The sequence below is a fragment of the Pleurodeles waltl genome, chromosome 7, assembly GCF_031143425.1.
Source record: "Pleurodeles waltl isolate 20211129_DDA chromosome 7, aPleWal1.hap1.20221129, whole genome shotgun sequence".
In the NCBI taxonomy this organism is placed as follows: domain Eukaryota; kingdom Metazoa; phylum Chordata; class Amphibia; order Caudata; family Salamandridae; genus Pleurodeles; species Pleurodeles waltl.
The window spans coordinates 1,470,690,776-1,470,710,978 of record NC_090446.1 but is presented as its reverse complement, the minus strand read 5'-3'; the positions used below and the strand labels follow the sequence as shown (position 1 = coordinate 1,470,710,978).

The window sequence follows — 20,203 nt, the reverse complement described above, 5'->3', positions numbered from 1 at the left end:
CCTGAAGGATTCCAGGCCAGCGAGACGAATGCCAGGGCCAGGCAAGCTGGCCCCCTTTCCCCCCCCTGAGGACTAGTTGGGGGAAGGACTGGGCTAGCGCAAGGAGAGCGCGCTGCCCAGAAGGAACAGAGGGAACCCAGAGGAGAGATTGGCGCAGGGAGTCAGTGGGACTGGCTCCCTGATGATCTGGGACCCTTCCAGGCCAGGAGGCATAAGGAGAGTGCTCCTGGTGGCAAGGGCTTGTCACTAGGAGCGGAACGACACAAGAATGATGAAAATCGTCCCTTTGGGGCCCGAGATATTACAGGACAAAGGATGGCGACCTTTGATCTTTGAGAAAGCAGCTACGAAGCGCGTGGAGCTCCGCAGCTGCTTGAGACTGTGCCCCCAGGGTGGGCCAGGGCCTGAGGGCTGCCCAGGAGGAAGAGGAGAAAAGGGGAGTGCCGTCGCACTCCCCCTCTCAGCAGAGGAAGGGGCCCCGGAACCCATCCCGGGGCCCCGTGAAGCCTGGTTCATTTTTTTGTTATCAGATGGGGGGGGGGCGCCGTCGCGCACCCCCCTGCCGCTGTGGGAAGGGACCCTGGACCCCATCCCGGGGCCCCCGGCGGCGAAGACAAGATTGCCAAATGGGGCCCCGTACCCCATCCCGAGTCCACGTGAAGAGGCCGTCGCGCACCCCCATCCGAAGCGGAAGTCAGGGAGCGCCGTCGCGCTCCCCGTGAAGGTGGCCAGCAGGGGCCCCGGACCCCATTCCGGGGCCCCGAGCAGAGGAGGGCCTGGGGGAGCAGCGTCGCGCTCCCCACCAAAGAGAGGAGGGGCCTCGGACCCCATCCTGGGGGCCCGAGAAGACGACGACCTCAGGGAGCGTCGTCGCGCTCCCCGCCACGAGGAGGAGGGGACCCGGACTCCATCCCGGGGCCCCGAAGATGCAAGGAGAAAGCGGGAGTGCCGCTGCACTCCCCCAAGCGGCCCATCCAGCCGCGAGCATCTCTGTGTCTGCCCGCTGGAGCGGGCAGACCCCAAAGCAGCAGGCCGGCTCCTGCAGCAGCACCCGGAGGTGCTGGCCATGCGGGGAGCCGGCGGGGCGGCCAGGGGTGGGCTCCCTGGGCCGCCCCCCAACGAGGGATCTGTGTGATGCGTGGGTGTCAGGTTGGGACCGGCACCCCCTAGAGAAAAGTCCTAGGGAAATGGCACAGCGACTCTCCCCAGCGCAGCGGGAGAGCCGCTCATCAGTTATGCAGCTGTCCCAGCTTGCTTTGCGGGGCAGGGTGCTGCTATTTGAGCCCCCAAAACGCCTATGGTGGTCCCAGGGAGATGGGGCCACCACCAAAGGAGTACCAGGAGACAGGGGGAGGTTCAGGAGCAGCGCAGCCTCCCCCCAACATCGGTTGGTGTCCCCACCCTAGGTAGGGTGGGACACATGAGAGATAACCCCTCAAGGGTTGGACTGGTATATGAAGCACAAGCTTCAGTGAAGTTTTGTTCCTGTTTGTGCAAGGTTGCCTACCATAGGTGTAGGTTGGTATGGCCCCATGTATTGTATTGTTATTTTATGGTCAATTAGGAGTAATCTAAAAGTAATCCTGATGGTTATAATGTTACAATTTGGTCTCATATGTTGCCTGATTATGCTAATTTGAATAATGATACTGACAACCATCTCTTGACAAGATGGAAGTATTTAATCACATTGCACTGTACTGTTGTTTACTGTCAAAATGTTCAAATGTCGCAAGAGGGGCACTGGGATTGTTTTGCCATGTGGATTGTTGGATTATATTCTCCCTTGAGTAGACCTGAAGGATTACATAATGTTTGCCCAGAATGATTCTATCACTTTGTATATATTTGTAGATTGTTGCATAGTATTGAGTAGTGTGTGTGAATAATAAATGTACTTTTACTTTCTTAAAAGAAAAAGCACAGACTGGACATTCATTTATTGAGAGTCATGCTTGTGTGCTCGTGAATGGGGATTACTAGCCCACACCACCTCCCTTGAGTAAGCCTTGGACTGCTCTGCAACGCTACTCTATGAGAGTCAAGTGCTACAATGGGGTGTTTGGTTCCCAGTGGCGGTCGTGTGCGGACTTGTTACTTGTGCAGGCCACACAACTAATGACCCACCTTCCAACAATTTCTTGTAATGATCACAATTTTGAATTTGTTTCTGGGCTTCCCTGATATCTTCAACAGTGTCCATGTTCACAGCATTACCACCCTTGTCTGAAGATTTTTTGATGATTGAATCGTTGTTCTTTAAGGCATCAATCTCTTTCCAGTCGTTGTAAGTGATGTTACTATATCCTTTCTTTTTGTTGCCGATCGTAATTTGTTAATGTCATCCACCACTAACTCATGATAAATATCAACAAGGTTTCCACTGAGTAACTGAGGACTGAATCTACTGGATGGTTTCAAATGACTGGTTGTGGAGAGGTCAGTAACAAATCCCATAGAGTTTAAGCTCATTATTTTGCTGTTGTTACTAGCAATGTCAGAAGATCTAACAATGTATGGCTTATGTAAAATATATACATAAATACATTATATATATATATATATATATATATGTATATCTGCAGTTTTGTGTGGCAAACAATATAACACAGTGCCTTGCAAAGGTCAATGCATCATATGTCATGCATTGCAAGATGTGTTATGTATGCTAACGACTGATATTAGATGACAGCAGCTTGAATGTTATCAGATGGGCAATAATCTACTTTACTTTTACTGTCTATATATTTATTCCTGCTTCATATTCTGAAAAAACTGCATGGGCGTGCCCTTCTGGAGCAAAGCTGGACACCAGACATAAATGCAATATGACAAATGCAAATCATGCACTAGGAAGGGCCTAGTAAATTTCTTTGGTATATGCCTTTTTTAAATTTCCGTACTGCTTGGGTGAATGGTTGCTCACTCTTCCAAAAGTTCCCCTACCTGGTAAAGTCAATTGGCTGACAAAATTGTGTGATGTGAGCATTGTAGAGTAAACTAATGTATACTATGCAGTGGCCTTCTACATCCAGGTAATCGCACATTGGGCTAGCATGTTGTGTAGTGTAGTTGCGTTTCCAATCCCCGCTGAAACATACGTTATCTTGCAACATGTTAGGTGTGGACCAATACTGGACACCCCTGATTTATGTTCTTATGTTTAAATGGCCATCAAACAATCAGTAAAGTGTCAGCTCTAAATTGCGTCTTATCTTCCATGGTCTATATCTTGTTTAATTCAGTCTATTTCTTTTTCTAGGGCTACAAAATGATGAGACTTCAACCTAAGGATTCTTCAGACAAGTGCCTCCTGAGGAGCTTTATAAAAGAGCTGCTAAGCTTCTCATTAAAAATGGACTACAAGCAGGGAGCTTTATTGTGCTTTCTTCTTCAAGGTACTTCACCATCACTCTCTAGCAGATCCTGAGATAGTATGTTTTCCATTTCTGTGCAGCGAATGCCAGATATGAACGTGTGTTTAGATTCTGCATACAGACAGTTGTTAGCTGTCTGTTGCTGAAGATCTATTATGACTGTAGGAAGTTGGCTCTGTATGTGCTATTTCAAAGTAAGGAATAGCATGCACAGAGTCCAAGGGTTCCCCTTAGAGGTAAAATAGTGGTAAAAATAGATAATACTAATGCTCTATTTTGTGGTAGTGTGGTCGAGCAGTAGGCTTATCCAAGGGGTAGTGTTAAGCATTTGTTGTACATACACATAGACAATAAATGAGGTACACACACTCAGAGACAAATCCAGCCAATAGGTTTTTGTATAGAAAAATATCTTTTCTTAGTTTATTTTAAGAACCACAGGTTCAAATTCTACATGTAATATCTCATTCGAAAGGTATTGCAGGTAAGTACTTTAGGAACTTCAAATCATCAAAATTGCATGTATACTTTTCAAGTTATTCACAAGTAGCTGTTTTAAAAGTGGACACAGTGCAATTTTCACAGTTCCTAGGGGAGGTAAGTATTTGTTAGGTTAACCAGGTAAGTAAGACACTTACAGGGCTTAGTTCTTGGTCCAAGGTAGCCCACCGTTGGGGGTTCAGAGCAACCCCAAAGTCACCACACCAGCAGCCCAGGGCCGGTCAGGTGCAGAGTTCAAAGTGGTGCCCAAAACGCATAGGCTAGAATGGAGAGAAGGGGGTGCCCCGGTTCCGGTCTGCTTGCAGGTAAGTACCCGCGTCTTCGGAGGGCAGACCACGGGGGTTTTGTAGGGCACCGGGGGGGACACAAGCCCACACAGAAATTTCACCCTCAGCGGCGCGGGGGCGGCCGGGTGCAGTGTAGAAACAAGCGTCGGGTTCGCAATGTTAGTCTATGAGAGATCTCGGGATCTCTTCAGCGCTGCAGGCAGGCAAGGGGGGGATTCCTCGGGGAAACCTCCACTTGGACAAGGGAGAGGGACTCCTGGGGGTCACTTCTCCAGTGAAAGTCCGGTCCTTCAGGTCCTGGGGGCTGCGGGTGCAGGGTCTCTCCCAGGCGTCGGGACTTTAGGTTCAAAGAGTCGCGGTCAGGGGAAGCCTCGGGATTCCCTCTGCAGGCGGCGCTGTGGGGGCTCAGGGGGAACAGGTTTTGGTACTCACAGTATCAGAGTAGTCCTGGGGTCCCGCCTGAGGTGTCGGATCCCCACCAGCCGAGTCGGGGTCGCCGGGTGCAGTGTTGCAAGTCTCACGCTTCTTGCGGGGAGCTTGCAGGGTTCTTTAAAGCTGCTGGAAACAAAGTTGCAGCTTTTCTTGGAGCAGGTCCGCTGTCCTCGGGAGTTTCTTGTCTTTTCGAAGCAGGGGCAGTCCTCAGAGGATGTCGAGGTCGCTGGTCCCTTTGGAAGGCGTCGCTGGAGCAGGATCTTTGGAAGGCAGGAGACAGGCCGGTGAGTTTCTGGAGCCAAGGCAGTTGTCGTCTTCTGGTCTTCCGCTGCAGGGGTTTTCAGCTGGGCAGTCCTTCTTCTTGTAGTTGCAGGAATCTAATTTTCTAGGGTTCAGGGTAGCCCTTAAATACTAAATTTAAGGGCGTGTTTTAGGTCTGGGGGGTTAGTAGCCAATGGCTACTAGCCCTGAGGGTGGGTACACCCTCTTTGTGCTTCCTCCCAAGGGGAGGGGGTCACAATCCTAACCCTATTGGGGGAATCCTCCATCTGCAAGATGGAGGATTTCTAAAAGTTAGAGTCACTTCAGCTCAGGACACCTTAGGGGCTGTCCTGACTGGCCAGTGACTCCTCCTTGTTTTTCTCATTATTTTCTCCGGCCTTGCCGCCAAAAGTGGGGCCTGGCCGGAGGGGGCGGGCAACTCCACTAGCTGGAGTGTCCGGCTGGGTTGGCACAAAGGAGGTGAGCCTTTGAGGCTCACCGCCAGGTGTGACAATTCCTGCCTGGGGGAGGTGTTAGCATCTCCACCCAGTGCAGGCTTTGTTACTGGCCTCAGAGTGACAAAGGCACTCTCCCCATGGGGCCAGCAACATGTCTCGGTTTGTGGCAGGCTGCTAAAACTAGTCAGCCTACACAGATAGTCGGTTAAGTTTCAGGGGGCACCTCTAAGGTGCCCTCTGGGGTGTATTTTACAATAAAATGTACACTGGCATCAGTGTGCATTTATTGTGCTGAGAAGTTTGATACCAAACTTCCCAGTTTTCAGTGTAGCCATTATGGTGCTGTGGGGTTCGTGTTTGACGGACTCCCAGACCATATACTCTTATGGCTACCCTGCACTTACAATGTCTAAGGTTTTGTTTAGACACTGTAGGGGTACCATGCTCATGCACTGGTACCCTCACCTATGGTATAGTGCACCCTGCCTTAGGGCTGTAAGGCCTGCTAGAGGGGTGTCTTACCTATACTGCCTAGGCAGTGAGAGGCTGGCATGGCACCCTGAGGGGAGTGCCATGTCGACTTACTCGTTTTGTCCTCACTAGCACACACAAGCTGGCAAGCAGAGTGTCTGTGCTGAGTGAGAGGTCTCCAGGGTGGCATAAGACATGCTGCAGCCCTTAGAGACCTTCCTTGGCATCAGGGCCCTTGGTACTAGAAGTACCAGTTACAAGGGACTTATCTGGATGCCAGGGTCTGCCAATTGTGGATACAAAAGTACAGGTTAGGGAAAGAACACTGGTGCTGGGGCCTGGTTAGCAGGCCTCAGCACACTTTCAATTGTAAACATAGCATCAGCAAAGGCAAAAAGTCAGGGGGCAACCATGCCAAGGAGGCATTTCCTTACAATGACCAATACCAATATTTAAACCAGGCTTTGTGTGGTTTCTTTGGTTACGAATAATTTTCACTCCATGGAAGTGCATGAATTTTTTGCTTTAACCCCTTCGTTGCAAGGCCTTTTCCCCCTCAGATGCCAGGCCTTTTTTGGCTATTTTGGGCAGTTTACGCTTAGGCCCTCATAACTACCCATGCCAAATTTGCGTCCTTTTTTTCCAACATCCTAGGGATACTAGAGGTACCCAGAGTTTGTGGGTTCCCCTGAAGGAGACTAGGAAATTAGCCATATAGCAAAAAGTTTGTTTTTTAAAACAAAAATAAAAAAAAAGGTTGCAGAAGAAGGCTTCTGTTTTTTTTTCCTGAAAACGGCATCAACAAAGAGTTTGCAGTGCTAAAATCACCATCTTCCCAGCTTTCAGGAACAGGCAGACTTAAATCAGAAAACTACATTTTTCAACACAATTTTGGCATTTTACTGGGACATACCCCATTTTTACTATTGTTTGTGCTTTTAGCCTCCTTCCAGTTAGTGACAGAAATGGGTGTAAAATCAATGCTGAATTCTGGAAAACTGAACATTTCTGAAAAGTAGACAAATGTCTCAATTCAGCACGGGGTCATTTGTGTAGATCCTGCAAGAATTTCCTACAGAAAATAATAGCTGAAATAAAATATTATTGAAATTGGCTGATCCATTTTCCTCCACATTTTACTCTGTAACTTTTTCCTACGATGTCAAATTTTTGAAAGCTATATACTGTTACATCTGCTGGACTGTTCTGGTTGCGGGGATATATAGGGCTTGTAGGTTCATCAAGAACCCTGGATACCCAGAGCCAGTAAATGAGCTGCACCTTGCAATCGGTTTTCATTGTAGACCGGGTATACAGCAATTCATTTGGTGAAATATAAAGTCTGAAAAATAGGTATCAAGGAAACCTTTGTATTCCCAAATTGGGCACAAGATAAGGTGTTGAGAAACAGTGGTTATTTGCACATCTCTGAATTCTAGGTTCCCCATACTAGCATGCGACCTACAGGTCATTTCTCAAATAGACGTCTTTTTTACACATTGTCTTACATTTAGAAGGAAATAATGTAGAGAAAGACAAGGGGCAATAACACTTCTTCTGCTAGTCTGTGTTCCCACAAGTCTTCCAATAAAAATGGTACCTCACTTGCGTGGGTAGGCCTAAGTCCTGCGACAGGATTCGCAACATGGACACACCACATTTTTACATTGAAATCTGACCGTTTTTTTGCAAAGTGCCTATCTGTGGATTTTGGCCTATAGCTCAGCCGGCACCTAAGGAAACCTACCAAACCTCTGCATTTCTGAAAACTAGACACCTAGGGAAATCCAAGATGGGGTGACTTGTGTGGCTCTCACCAGGTTCTGTTACCCCAAATCCTATGCAAACCTCAAAATTTGGCCCAAAAAACACTTTTTCCTCATATTTCGGTGACATAAAGTGGAATCTGAGAGGAGCCACAATTTGTTTTCCACCCAGCGTTCCCCCAAGTCTCCCCATAAAAAAGGTACCTCACTTGTGTGGGTAGGCCTAGTGCCCGTGCAAGGAAATGCCCCAAAACACTATGTGGACACATCAAAATTATCAAATACAAAACTACCTGTTTTTGCTGGGGGCACCAGCGTTTTTGGTCCTGGGCTCAGCAGCTGTTGGACTTTTGCTTATGCAGGGTCATCCCCAGTCTTTTTCGCCTCCTGCCTCCTATGTTTTTCTGACATGTTGCTGTTGGCTTTTCAACTCTGAGCACTTTACCACTGCTAACCAGTGCTAAAGTGCATATGCTCTCCTGTTTAAATTGTATGTAAGTGGTTTATCCATGATTGGCATATTTGATTTACTAGTAAGTCCCTAGTAAGGTGCACTAGAGGTGCCAGGGCCTGTAAATCAAATGCTACTAGTGGGCCTGCAGCACTGGTTGTGCCACCCACATAAGTAGCTCTGTAATCATGTCTCAGACCTGCCACTGCAGTATCTGTGTGTGTATTTTTACACTGTAAATTCGACTTGGCAAGTGTACCCACTTGCCAGGCCTAAACCTTCCCTTTTCTTACATGTAAGGCACCCCTAAGGTAGGCCCTAGGTAGCCCCAAGGGCAGGGTGCAGTGTATGGATAAGGTAGGACATATAGTAATGTGGTTTATATGTCCTGACAGTGAAATACTGCCAATTTCGTTTTCACTGTTGCAAGGTCTGTCTCTCTCTCATAGGATAATATGGGGGCTACCTTTAAATATGATTAAAGTGTAGATTCCCCTAGAGAGTAGATGGACATGTGGAGTTTGGGATCCCTGAACTCACAATTTAAAAATACATCTTTTAGTAAAGTTGATTTTGAGATTGTGAGTTTGGAAATGCCACTTTTAGAAAGTGAGCATTTTTCTTGCTTAAACCATTCTGTGACTCTGCCTTGTTTGTGGATTCCCTGTCTGGGTCAGTTTGACAGTTGGGTTGTTTTTCACCTCACACCAGACAGTGACACAAAGGGAGCTGGGGTGTGATCTGCATTTCCTGATTAGCCATCTCTGCTAGGAGGGAGGGGTGGAGTGGTCACTCTCATCTGAAAGGACTGTGCCTGCCTCTGACAATGCTGTCTCCAGCCCCCTGGTGTGTGTCTGAGGCCTTGCCTGGGCAAGGCAGGATTTCACAAGAAGGTGTGAGTCCCCTTTGAAGGAAGGTGACTTCAAAGACTAAAATGGGTATAAGAAGGGCACCCAAACTTACAAACTTTAGAAACACTTCTGGAATCAAGAGGAACCTCTGCCTGGAGAAGAGCTGATCGCTGAGGAACAAGTGCTGCCCTGCCTGTGACTGTGCTTTGTGGAGCTTTCCTGCAGTGCTGCTTCTGCCTGAGTAAGAGGGCAAAGACTGGACTTTGTGTGCCTTCCATCTTGAAGAAGAAATCTCCAAGGGCTTGATGTAGAGCTTGCCTCCTGTTGTTGAAGTCTCAGGGATAGCAAAGACTTCTTCCTGCCAGCACCTGGAGTCTCTGGAGAGACCCCTACTCTGCTCTGTGGTACCCTTCCAGTTCCTGGGACCCTGAAAGGAGAGGCTGGCAGCCTAAGGACAAAAATACACGCACCGAGTGCCGTGCGGAGAAAAGATCGACGCGAATCCGATCGCGGCTGAGAAAACGACGCGACGCCGGCTCCGCAGCTGAGAAACGACGCCGCAGGAAACGCGACCGGAGAATCGACGCCCGGAGCAGGAGAAACGACGCGCAGCATCGCTGACGAAGGCTGAGAGATCGCAACCAGCGCCGCGGGACTTTCGGACCGTCGCGTGGCTGGCTTTTTCGACGCGCCTCGCCGTGCCGAGCTGTTTTCGACGCATATAACCGTGCAGGGTTACTTTCGACGCACATCGCCCGTGCGGGGTTATTTTTGACGCAAACCAGGTACATTTTCACGCTAGCAGCGCTAGTGTGGTGTTACAACTACCTAAAGACTCTTTTTATTTTAAACCTTTAAAAAAATCATAACTTGACTTGTGTATGTTGGATTTTTGTCGTTTTGGTCTTGTTTTGTCTAGATAAATATTTCCTATTTTTCTAAACTGGTGTTGTGTCATTTTGTAGTGTTTTCATTAAGTTACTGTGTGTGTTGGTACAAATACTTTACGCCCAGCACTCTGAGGTTAAGCCTACTGCTCTGCCAAGCTACCAAGGGGGTAAGCAGGGGTTAGCTGAGGGTGATTCTCTTTTATCCTAACTAGAGTGAGGGTCCTTGCTTGAACAGGGGGTAACCAGACTGTCAACCAAAGACCCCATTTCTAACATTGGTGACCAGCGGTCGGGATTGGACTTGTATTTGTACTTGACATACAGTAATTGAGTGTACACTACTGTTTTGAGTTCAGACCACTACGTGACCACATACTACTTGTCTTGTGATTCTGCTTTTTGTTCTCTGATGTCCTCCTGGAAGTATTGCTAATATTTTTGGACTTTGTTTTTTTGGTTGTGAAGCCTTGGCAGAATGGAAGTCAATTTCTGGCACCTATTTATGTATAAAAAGTGGCAGCTTAAAGCATTCTGCATGGAAAGGGGACTGGCTGTGAACAGGAAATCCAGAAGGGAGGATCTTGAGTCAGCCCTGTTTCAGTATGAATTGAAACGTTGTCAGGCAACACCACCAAATGAGTCTGAGGAGGATAACTACTCTGAGGAGGAGGACTACTCCGAAGAGGAGGGCAGTGGCCCTGAGGAGGGAACAGAAAGAGATGATTGGCTCCTAGCTCGAATCCGGAGTCTGGAAGAGCTAGATGCAGAGCTTGAGAGGGCTGAGGAGAAGAGAGCCTTAGTCCTGGAAAAAGAAAGGATTGCAGCTCAAGAGCTGAGCTGTGAAGAGCTGAAGCTGGAGGCCATGAGGGCTGAGTCCAGTTCAGATGGTGGCAGCAAAAATCTTGTATCCAGTACTGCTGAAGAAGTGCACATGCCCAGGGAGGTGGTGCCCTACTTGAAGGAGGGAGTTAACACACGCCAGGAGGTTCAGGGGTATGAGGTAGCTCCAGTGATGCACAGGGTCCCTGAGGTGGATTGGGGAACTGGCATGGGGAGTCATATTCCTACTGATGGGAGGGACACTCTACTGACTCTAGGTGAGAGTGACAGGGAGAGGGGTTCCCCCCAGGTAGAAGTCCTGGTTATGGAGTGTGAAAACATCCCAGAAGAGTGTGGGTTGAGTGTCAGGGACAGTCAGGTACTGTCTCACCAGTCTCAGGAGGGTGATGTGGGGTGCTTTTTCAAAGCAGAGTCACTGGATGGTTGGGTGAAGGATACTTTGGTTAATTCCTGTGAGGGGCTGAGTGATGTAATTGCTGGAGAGCATATGTCTAGTCCTTATTTTCCAGAGCTATGCCAACACCAGGTGGAGTGTGAGTTCTCTGACCCCAGGGAGCTTACAATGGAGGCAGACTTCTGGGTGAGTACCAGAGAGTCTGAAGAGGCATTTGGGGGTGCTCCTGAGAGGAGTGGTCTAGGTAGTTCCCAACCAGGTGAGGTAGGGAAGGATTGTAGTGTCCCAGGTAGGTCCCAGTGTAGTGGGATGGGTGAGGGACCCCATGTCCAGTCTCAGAGGAGAGGGAATGGGGATGGGTTGAGGCCCAAGGTGCCCGAGATCCGGTCCCAGGTCCTGGAGGGTTCCCTGCGGGAACACCAGGAGGGGAGCCTAGCCTGTACCATAGGGCCATCTGTTGAGGGAGACCCCACAGTGTCAGGAGAACTTGGGGGGGCGGCTGTAGCCAGCGTCCCACCAGTTCTGGTGTCTGGCAGTACCACTCCTAGTGAGGGGGTGCAGAAGTCCAGACAGAGGGTTGAGAGGGGGTTGCGGACCCCAGTGGAGAACCTGGAGGGTCAGGGGTCAGCTCTGAGAGCAGAGCCCCCCATGAATGACCTTGGTGAGACCATTTCTGGGTTGGGGGGAATCCAGACTCTGTCAGATGGGCAGAGGTCAGGAGACCTGCGCCAGCCAGACTCTTGTGTGGCCCTTCGGGACAGTGTGTCCCTTGAGGGGGGTAAGTGTGCCCCCCTGGAAGTCCTGGTGTGCCAGGCAATGGTTCAACCGCAGGGTGGTGACTCTGGGTTGAATGATCAGGTTCAGGGGGTAAACTCTGACCTGATGGGGGGTAAGTGTGCTCCCAAGGAAGTCCTGGTGTGCCAGGCAGTGGTTCAACCGCAGGGTGGTGACCCTGGGTTGGATGACCAGGTTCAGAGGGTAAACTCTGACCTGGTAGGGGGTAGGTATGCCCCCCAAGAAGTCCTGGTTTGCCAGGCAGTGATCCAGTCTGTGGGTACAGGCCCTGGATTGGGAGGCCAGGTTAAGGGTGTCCCCCCTGACCTGGAGGAAGGGGCTACTGCTAACAGTGCCCCTACCATGTTGTCTTCTGGGGGGGCCGCTCCTAGTTGGGTGGTTCAGGACCCCAGAAGAGAGGGCAGGGGGAGGGAAGCCTCACCCCTGGCCCTGGTCCAACCTGAAGGTACAGACCCCAGGTTGGAGGATCAGTTGCAGGTTAACATCCCTGCACTGATGGAAGAATTGTGCAGGACTGCTTCTACAAGCACCCTGACAGTTTTTGACTCTGGGGGTGCCGCTTCTGCGGGGAGGGTACAGAGCCCCAGAGGGGAGGACCAGGGTCGGGTTAACATCCCTGACCTGGTGGAAGAGAGAGTGGTCAAAGGGTGCCAGGCACCTGGGGCTACCACCCCCCACTCTCCACAGTCACAGTGGTTAGAGAGACCTGAGGTCGGGCTCTCATCCCTGACAGTTGTCTGGGGCCACTGTGGCTTGCTGTCCTGGTGGACAGAGTTGCCCCTGGGGGGGGGAGGACGAGAGTCACACCCCGGGGGTGGAGTGGGCAACACCACTGTGTCGGCCCTGGTGGTACTATCTGCCCATTGCAATACATCTGTGAGCAAAGTAAAGTTAGGTGTTGCACAGATGGTGTCTGTAGATGTGGAGAAGGGTTCCCCATGGGTTAGCTTAGTGGGCCCTGAGAGTATGGACAGAGGGATCCAACTGGAGTCAGGAAGGCGTAGAACTGGAACATGCCCCTGCTGTTGTGGGCCTGGGTCCCTGTTCTATCGCCCCAATCAGGGAAGTACATCAAGGTATTGATTGTTCTCCCCTGGCTTTAGGCTGGTAGGGGGTCGTGTTGGACTTTTGCTTATGCAGGGTCATCCCCAGTCTTTTTCGCCTCCTGCCTCCTATGTTTTTCTGACATGTTGCTGTTGGCTTTTCAACTCTGAGCACTTTACCACTGCTAACCAGTGCTAAAGTGCATATGCTCTCCTGTTTAAATTGTATGTAAGTGGTTTATCCATGATTGGCATATTTGATTTACTAGTAAGTCCCTAGTAAGGTGCACTAGAGGTGCCAGGGCCTGTAAATCAAATGCTACTAGTGGGCCTGCAGCACTGGTTGTGCCACCCACATAAGTAGCTCTGTAATCATGTCTCAGACCTGCCACTGCAGTATCTGTGTGTGTATTTTTACACTGTAAATTCGACTTGGCAAGTGTACCCACTTGCCAGGCCTAAACCTTCCCTTTTCTTACATGTAAGGCACCCCTAAGGTAGGCCCTAGGTAGCCCCAAGGGCAGGGTGCAGTGTATGGATAAGGTAGGACATATAGTAATGTGGTTTATATGTCCTGACAGTGAAATACTGCCAATTTCGTTTTCACTGTTGCAAGGTCTGTCTCTCTCTCATAGGATAATATGGGGGCTACCTTTAAATATGATTAAAGTGTAGATTCCCCTAGAGAGTAGATGGACATGTGGAGTTTGGGATCCCTGAACTCACAATTTAAAAATACATCTTTTAGTAAAGTTGATTTTGAGATTGTGAGTTTGGAAATGCCACTTTTAGAAAGTGAGCATTTTTCTTGCTTAAACCATTCTGTGACTCTGCCTTGTTTGTGGATTCCCTGTCTGGGTCAGTTTGACAGTTGGGTTGTTTTTCACCTCACACCAGACAGTGACACAAAGGGAGCTGGGGTGTGATCTGCATTTCCTGATTAGCCATCTCTGCTAGGAGGGAGGGGTGGAGTGGTCACTCTCATCTGAAAGGACTGTGCCTGCCTCTGACAATGCTGTCTCCAGCCCCCTGGTGTGTGTCTGAGGCCTTGCCTGGGCAAGGCAGGATTTCACAAGAAGGTGTGAGTCCCCTTTGAAGGAAGGTGACTTCAAAGACTAAAATGGGTATAAGAAGGGCACCCAAACTTACAAACTTTAGAAACACTTCTGGAATCAAGAGGAACCTCTGCCTGGAGAAGAGCTGATCGCTGAGGAACAAGTGCTGCCCTGCCTGTGACTGTGCTTTGTGGAGCTTTCCTGCAGTGCTGCTTCTGCCTGAGTAAGAGGGCAAAGACTGGACTTTGTGTGCCTTCCATCTTGAAGAAGAAATCTCCAAGGGCTTGATGTAGAGCTTGCCTCCTGTTGTTGAAGTCTCAGGGATAGCAAAGACTTCTTCCTGCCAGCACCTGGAGTCTCTGGAGAGACCCCTACTCTGCTCTGTGGTGCCCTTCCAGTTCCTGGGACCCTGAAAGGAGAGGCTGGCAGCCTAAGGACAAAAATACACGCACCGAGTGCCGTGCGGAGAAAAGATCGACGCGAATCCGATCGCGGCTGAGAAAACGACGCGACGCCGGCTCCGCAGCTGAGAAACGACGCCGCAGGAAACGCGACCGGAGAATCGACGCCCGGAGCAGGAGAAACGACGCGCAGCATCGCTGACGAAGGCTGAGAGATCGCAACCAGCGCCGCGGGACTTTCGGACCGTCGCGTGGCTGGCTTTTTCGACGCGCCTCGCCGTGCCGAGCTGTTTTCGACGCATATAACCGTGCAGGGTTACTTTCGACGCACATCGCCCGTGCGGGGTTATTTTTGACGCAAACCAGGTACATTTTCACGCTAGCAGCGCTAGTGTGGTGTTACAACTACCTAAAGACTCTTTTTATTTTAAACCTTTAAAAAAATCATAACTTGACTTGTGTATGTTGGATTTTTGTCGTTTTGGTCTTGTTTTGTCTAGATAAATATTTCCTATTTTTCTAAACTGGTGTTGTGTCATTTTGTAGTGTTTTCATTAAGTTACTGTGTGTGTTGGTACAAATACTTTACGCCCAGCACTCTGAGGTTAAGCCTACTGCTCTGCCAAGCTACCAAGGGGGTAAGCAGGGGTTAGCTGAGGGTGATTCTCTTTTATCCTAACTAGAGTGAGGGTCCTTGCTTGAACAGGGGGTAACCAGACTGTCAACCAAAGACCCCATTTCTAACAGCAGCCATATAGGGAAACCAAACCCAAACTTTTCTGAAAAGTAGACACCCGAGGGAGTCCAGGGAGGTGTGACTTGTGTGGATCCCCTGGTGTTTTCTTACCCAGAATCCTCAGCAAACCTGAAATTTAGCTAAACAATCACATTTTTCCCCCATTTCTGTGTGGGATCACTGCACCAGGACAAATTTCCTACCACCCAACGCTCCTCTCAGTCTCCTGGTAAAAATCATACCTCACCTGTGTAAGTGGGCCAAGTGCCTGTGACAGGGAAGAGCCAAAAACATGTTGAAATTGAGGGGGAACCAAAGCGGGTCCAGAAGGGCAGTTTGAAAAAAAACATTTTTAGGCTGACAAGTGGGGCAGAATTTTTATCAGTATAGATGCAACAATGCTGGGTGGTGGGAATTTTGTGGATTCCTGCAGATTCCGAAAGGTTCCATCACAAAAATGTGGGGAAAATGTGTGACTTCCAACAAAGTTGGAGGTTTGCAGGGCATTGTGGGTAAGAAAATAGTGCAGGGTGCATGTGAAGCACACCACCCTGGACTCACCCAGATGTTTAGTTTACAGATGTGTCTAGGTCTTAGGGATTTTTCTACATTGCAGTGTCCTAAAGTCCAAAACTTGGAGCCCTCACCATTCCAAGTGGAATGATTTTGAAAGTAAGACACGCTCTAATTACCCAAATGTGAAACCAAAACCCAAGATAATCAAATGTCCTCTTGCTTGCCGTTGGATAAGATGTTTTAGTGTGTGGGGGAGTGCTGAAAGACTGTTACCCCTTCAGTTGGGGTGGGGGCATAACCATGTTCATACTGGTTGGTAGCCACCAGCCCACTATTTATTTTTGTTGTTTTTAATTCCCTGGCATCTAGTAGGCTTTCTGCATCCCCCAGGAATGGATCGGGGGTATTTTCCCCATCTGCCTACCGGTAGGCAGAACAACTGTTTCCCGATTTATTTGGGGTGGGGGTATGGCCATACCCACACCTTTAAAAAAACAAAAAACAAATCTTCCCTGGTCTCTGGTGGGCTTTCTGCCCCCCTTGGGGGCATACGGACCTTCCAAAAATAGGCCAATTATGGGCAACAGTAATGTGCCCTCATGGGGAGCGACCCTTGCCCAAGGGGCTGCCGCCCCAAACAAAACACACACATACGCACAAACCAATCCCAAAGTGCCTATGTGGGTTCTGCCCCCCCCCCCCGGGGGAAGATCGGCCTAATAGAAATGGCCTAAAATAAATTTGCCCCTCCCCCCAGGGAATAACCCTTGCCTAAGGGGTCACTCCCCTTGCGTGAAATTAACACAAAAACTGATAATCCTTGGTGTCTAGTGGTTTCTGCCCACCTTGGGGGCAGATTGGCCTAAAAGTATCCCCCCCCCTCCCCAAGGGGAGCGACCCTTGTCTAAGGGGTCGCTCCCCATGTCTGAATGAATAAAAAAAAAATATATCCTTGGTGCCTAGAGGTTTCTGCCCCCCTTTCAATAGTCTGATGTGCCCCCAAGGGGGACAGAAATGGCCTAAAACAAATTTGTCTCCCCTTCCAGGGAAGTAACCGTTACCATGGCCGAGGACGAGACCAGCTCACCCCAGGTACCCAAGGGGTTAAAGCACATTTAAGTCAAAGCTTTTATTTAGCATTCCATGATTAGCTTTCCCATCTTAGAAGGATAAATAAAAAAGACAATGGCATCTTCCTGCGTGTGTGCATGCGTAGTAATGCATACACATACATATGCTGAGCAGCAGTACATTGACGATGCATGTTCATGAATGTTTGATGATGTAAACGCATGTACATGTAATTTGGAATTTTTGCAACTCTTCTCTCATATCTGTGTTGATTACAGCTGTAACATTGCCCCACATCATAATATTTTGTTGCCACTCTCTCATTTGTCAGCAGAGCACTGCAATAAACAAACTTCTGCAGTGTAATCAGTTAGTCAATGTAGTTTATTTTGGTTAAAAAGAGACCCAATGAACAAATAAGTACAGACATAAAAACCTAAATTTAAAACAATAACCAATCTTAATAAATTCATCAAACAACTAATATAACATTCTCCAAGACCAGCCCTACTGTTGATAACTAGAGGCAAGAAACATTCCACAACATTAGGAAGGTACAAAAGTAGATGTATGTGAGAGGATGGTTCTGACTATCTGGTCCTCTATGATTTTTCTCTTCTGGATCACCTTATTTTTACCTTTTACTGTGAGGCGCCTCATAATTGGGAACTCACCCACAGTAAACTCATGCTAAAATGAACTGCGCATGTTTACTGCCGGTGCCGTCTTGCTAAGGAAAGGCTGCCGGGGCACAGCAAGAGCAGGAGGCCCTGTGCTGGTTACACATGATCATCAGTGCATGGAGAAGATTCCTTGTGTGCGCATCCCAAGACATACGCTTAGGTAGCCTGGCACAGAAGGAACTATGCAGAGTGGGTGGTGGCCTGGAGTAGGCCTCATGAGATGGGTGTAGACGTGAGGGATAGTTAGTGTACTTACTGTTGTTTCACTGTAAGGACACTCCATCAAATGTCAATAGGAAAGAGTGGCCAAGGGCATGACTCAGATCCCCTAGGGCTCACAGAGACCAGAGTCACACCAATGTACACTTTAACCTGTATGAAAAGAATAATGCAGTAGGTTACAACGGCATAGCTACACAACTTATGGGTCATCAAGGAAAGTCAGCTTTCTCTGTCTCAGCTCAGGAATAAGGCCAATTACTGCTTTGTCCAGCTGCCTGAGCAGGGCCTTGCATCAATCAGCCAGGTGTCAGCCCTTGCCTGGAAATGGGCAGAGAGGTCATGGAAGAAATGTAAGGGACAGCAGGTATTGAGAGTTTTAGAGCACATATGGCACTAGCTCTTGGACGACACCAGTTTGAGCTATCCCAGAAGACTGTGCAGGAAGGAGGGGACAGGGCCAAGGAAGTGATGTGGCACATCTGGATTGATCAGAGGTACAGACCTTGTGGACACTTCCGCCCCCACTTAAAATGTCTTGCACTGGGGAGATCTCTCTCTCTCTCTCTTGGATGTGCTTCACTGCTGGACACTGGGACTGAAGACGGGCGTCATGGACAACTGGAAAGAAGAACCCCCTGACTGCCCACTGGGGCAGGGACTCTGCCCCTGAATGACTTCAGACCCAGCGAGGCTCATGCCAGGGGCAAGTAAGCTGGCCTCTTTAACCCCCGGAGGACCAGTTGGGGGAAAGACTGGGCTGGCGCAGAGAGAGCAAGCTGCCCAGATGAAAAGGAAGGCACCCAGAGGAAAGACTGGTGCAGGGAGTCAGTGGGGACTGTTTCCCTACAATTTGGGGACCTTCTAGACCAGGCAGCCTATTGAAAGTGCTCCTGGTGGCTAGGGCTCGCCACCAGGAGCAAACAGCACCACGATAGCTAAAAATATCCCATAGGGGCCTGAGATATCAGGAGATGAGCCGGGGGGTGCCGTTGCATCCCCTGCAAAGATGGCCACCTGTAGAGAGAGGGGCCAGCGGCTTAGACCAAGCCAGGGAGCCCGTTGCGATCCCCATGAATACCCAATGGGCCCCAGACCCCATCCTGGAGCCCCACATGGAAGACAAAGTTGGGGTGCTGTTGCTCCCCCATGAAGCCACACGAGGGGCCCTATACCCCATCCAAGGGCCCCTTGAAGAGGAGGAGAGCGGGGATCGCTTTTGTGCTCCCCAGAAAGGTGAGGAGAAGCCCCAGACACCATCTCATGGCCCCAATGTTATAGTAGAGGAGGGAGGAGTGCTGTCACACTCCCCTAAGCAGCCGCCCGGCCACAGCAGCAGCACACATCTACCCGCAGGGCTGGGCTGACACCAAATGATGGACCGGCTCCTGCGGCAGCACCTGGATGTGCTGGCCGAGCGGGGAGCCGGCAGGGCATCCAGGGGTGGGTTCACTGTGCCGCCCCCCAGAGAGAGAAACAATCCCTGGGGTGTCTGGGTGGGACTGGGAACCCCCCAGCTGCAGCATTCCAACTTGGGCAGAATCGTGTCTCTATCTGGCACAGTGGGAGAGCCACTCATTACAGATGCAAATTACCCACAAGGCTTTGCGAGGTCCAACGTCTTTATGAGCTTTGTGCTCAGCTTCTGGTGGCCACAGGAAGATGGGACCACCACCAACCCAGCACCCATGGACAGGGGGAACTGCAGGAGCAGTGCAGCTCCCTGCACCGCAAAGTTTGTGTCCCTATGCTAGGTTGGGTGGGGCAAAAGAATTGTAATCCCCCATCCGCAAATGGTTTCAGTGCAATGTGGAGAGCAAACTTTTTGGAACTTTTGTTTGTTGCGTGTTGAACTGTGCCCTCTAGGGGTGTAGGATGGTATTACACAAGGTTAATCAAAAGTAAACTGAGAGTAATCTGAGAGTAATCTAAAAGTAATTCTAGCTTCCAAATTATTCCAACACGCCTCTACATGTTTCTTGTTTATTTAAGTAATGAGACTGACAGCCACCTCTTATTTTAGTAGATGTACTTTATTGCCAGATTTAGGTGCTCTCACTCCATCTTACAGTAAAATATTCTATTGGAATACCAGGAAATGTTTTGTCATGTGGGTTATTGTGTTATATTTCACCTTGTGGGAGATAAAAATGATTACACAAGGTCTTCCAAGAGTAATGTCATCAATTTGTGAATACTTGTAAATTGTTGCATAGTATTGAGTAGTGTGTGTGTAATAGACGTACTTGTACTTTATAAAAAGAAAAAGAACAGACTGGACAATCATTTATTCAGTGTCATGCTTGTGTGCTCTGGATTTGGGGATTACTAGCCCACACCACTTCCCTTGAGTAAGCCTTAGACTGCTCTGCAACGCTACCCTATGAGAGTCATGCGCTACAATGGGGTGTTTGTTTCACAGTGGTGGTCGTGTGCCCATCTTCCAACACTGCAAGAATAAGAAATAATTTCTACAACATGTGTATTGACAATTGTTTCTTTAAATACTTCCTCTCAATTTTTTCCCAATAATACAAGGGGTCTTAAACAATTCTGACATCCCTAATCCAAAGCATGTACATATTCGTGACATAAGATTCTTAAGCGGGTATTTGCATTTTAACAATCATTTTTTTCATATCTCACAACTCTATGAAACCACCAGGTTTACCCACATTGAGACCCCCAAATAGGTATTCAAGTGA

The 20,203-nt window shown here is 49.0% G+C and overlaps 1 protein-coding gene across 3 annotated transcripts in view; it reads left to right on the top strand.

Annotated features, from left to right (window-relative positions):
- MAG (myelin associated glycoprotein) overlaps positions 1-20,203 on the top strand; it is a 331,431-nt gene that overhangs the window by 31,883 nt on the left and 279,345 nt on the right. For all 3 annotated transcript variants that reach the window (XM_069201179.1, XM_069201178.1, XM_069201177.1), the window contains one exon: positions 3,263-3,398. In XM_069201179.1, the coding sequence (XP_069057280.1) occupies positions 3,272-3,398 (127 nt within the window). In that variant the 5' untranslated portion in view covers positions 3,263-3,271. The remainder of the gene's footprint in view (positions 1-3,262; positions 3,399-20,203) is intronic.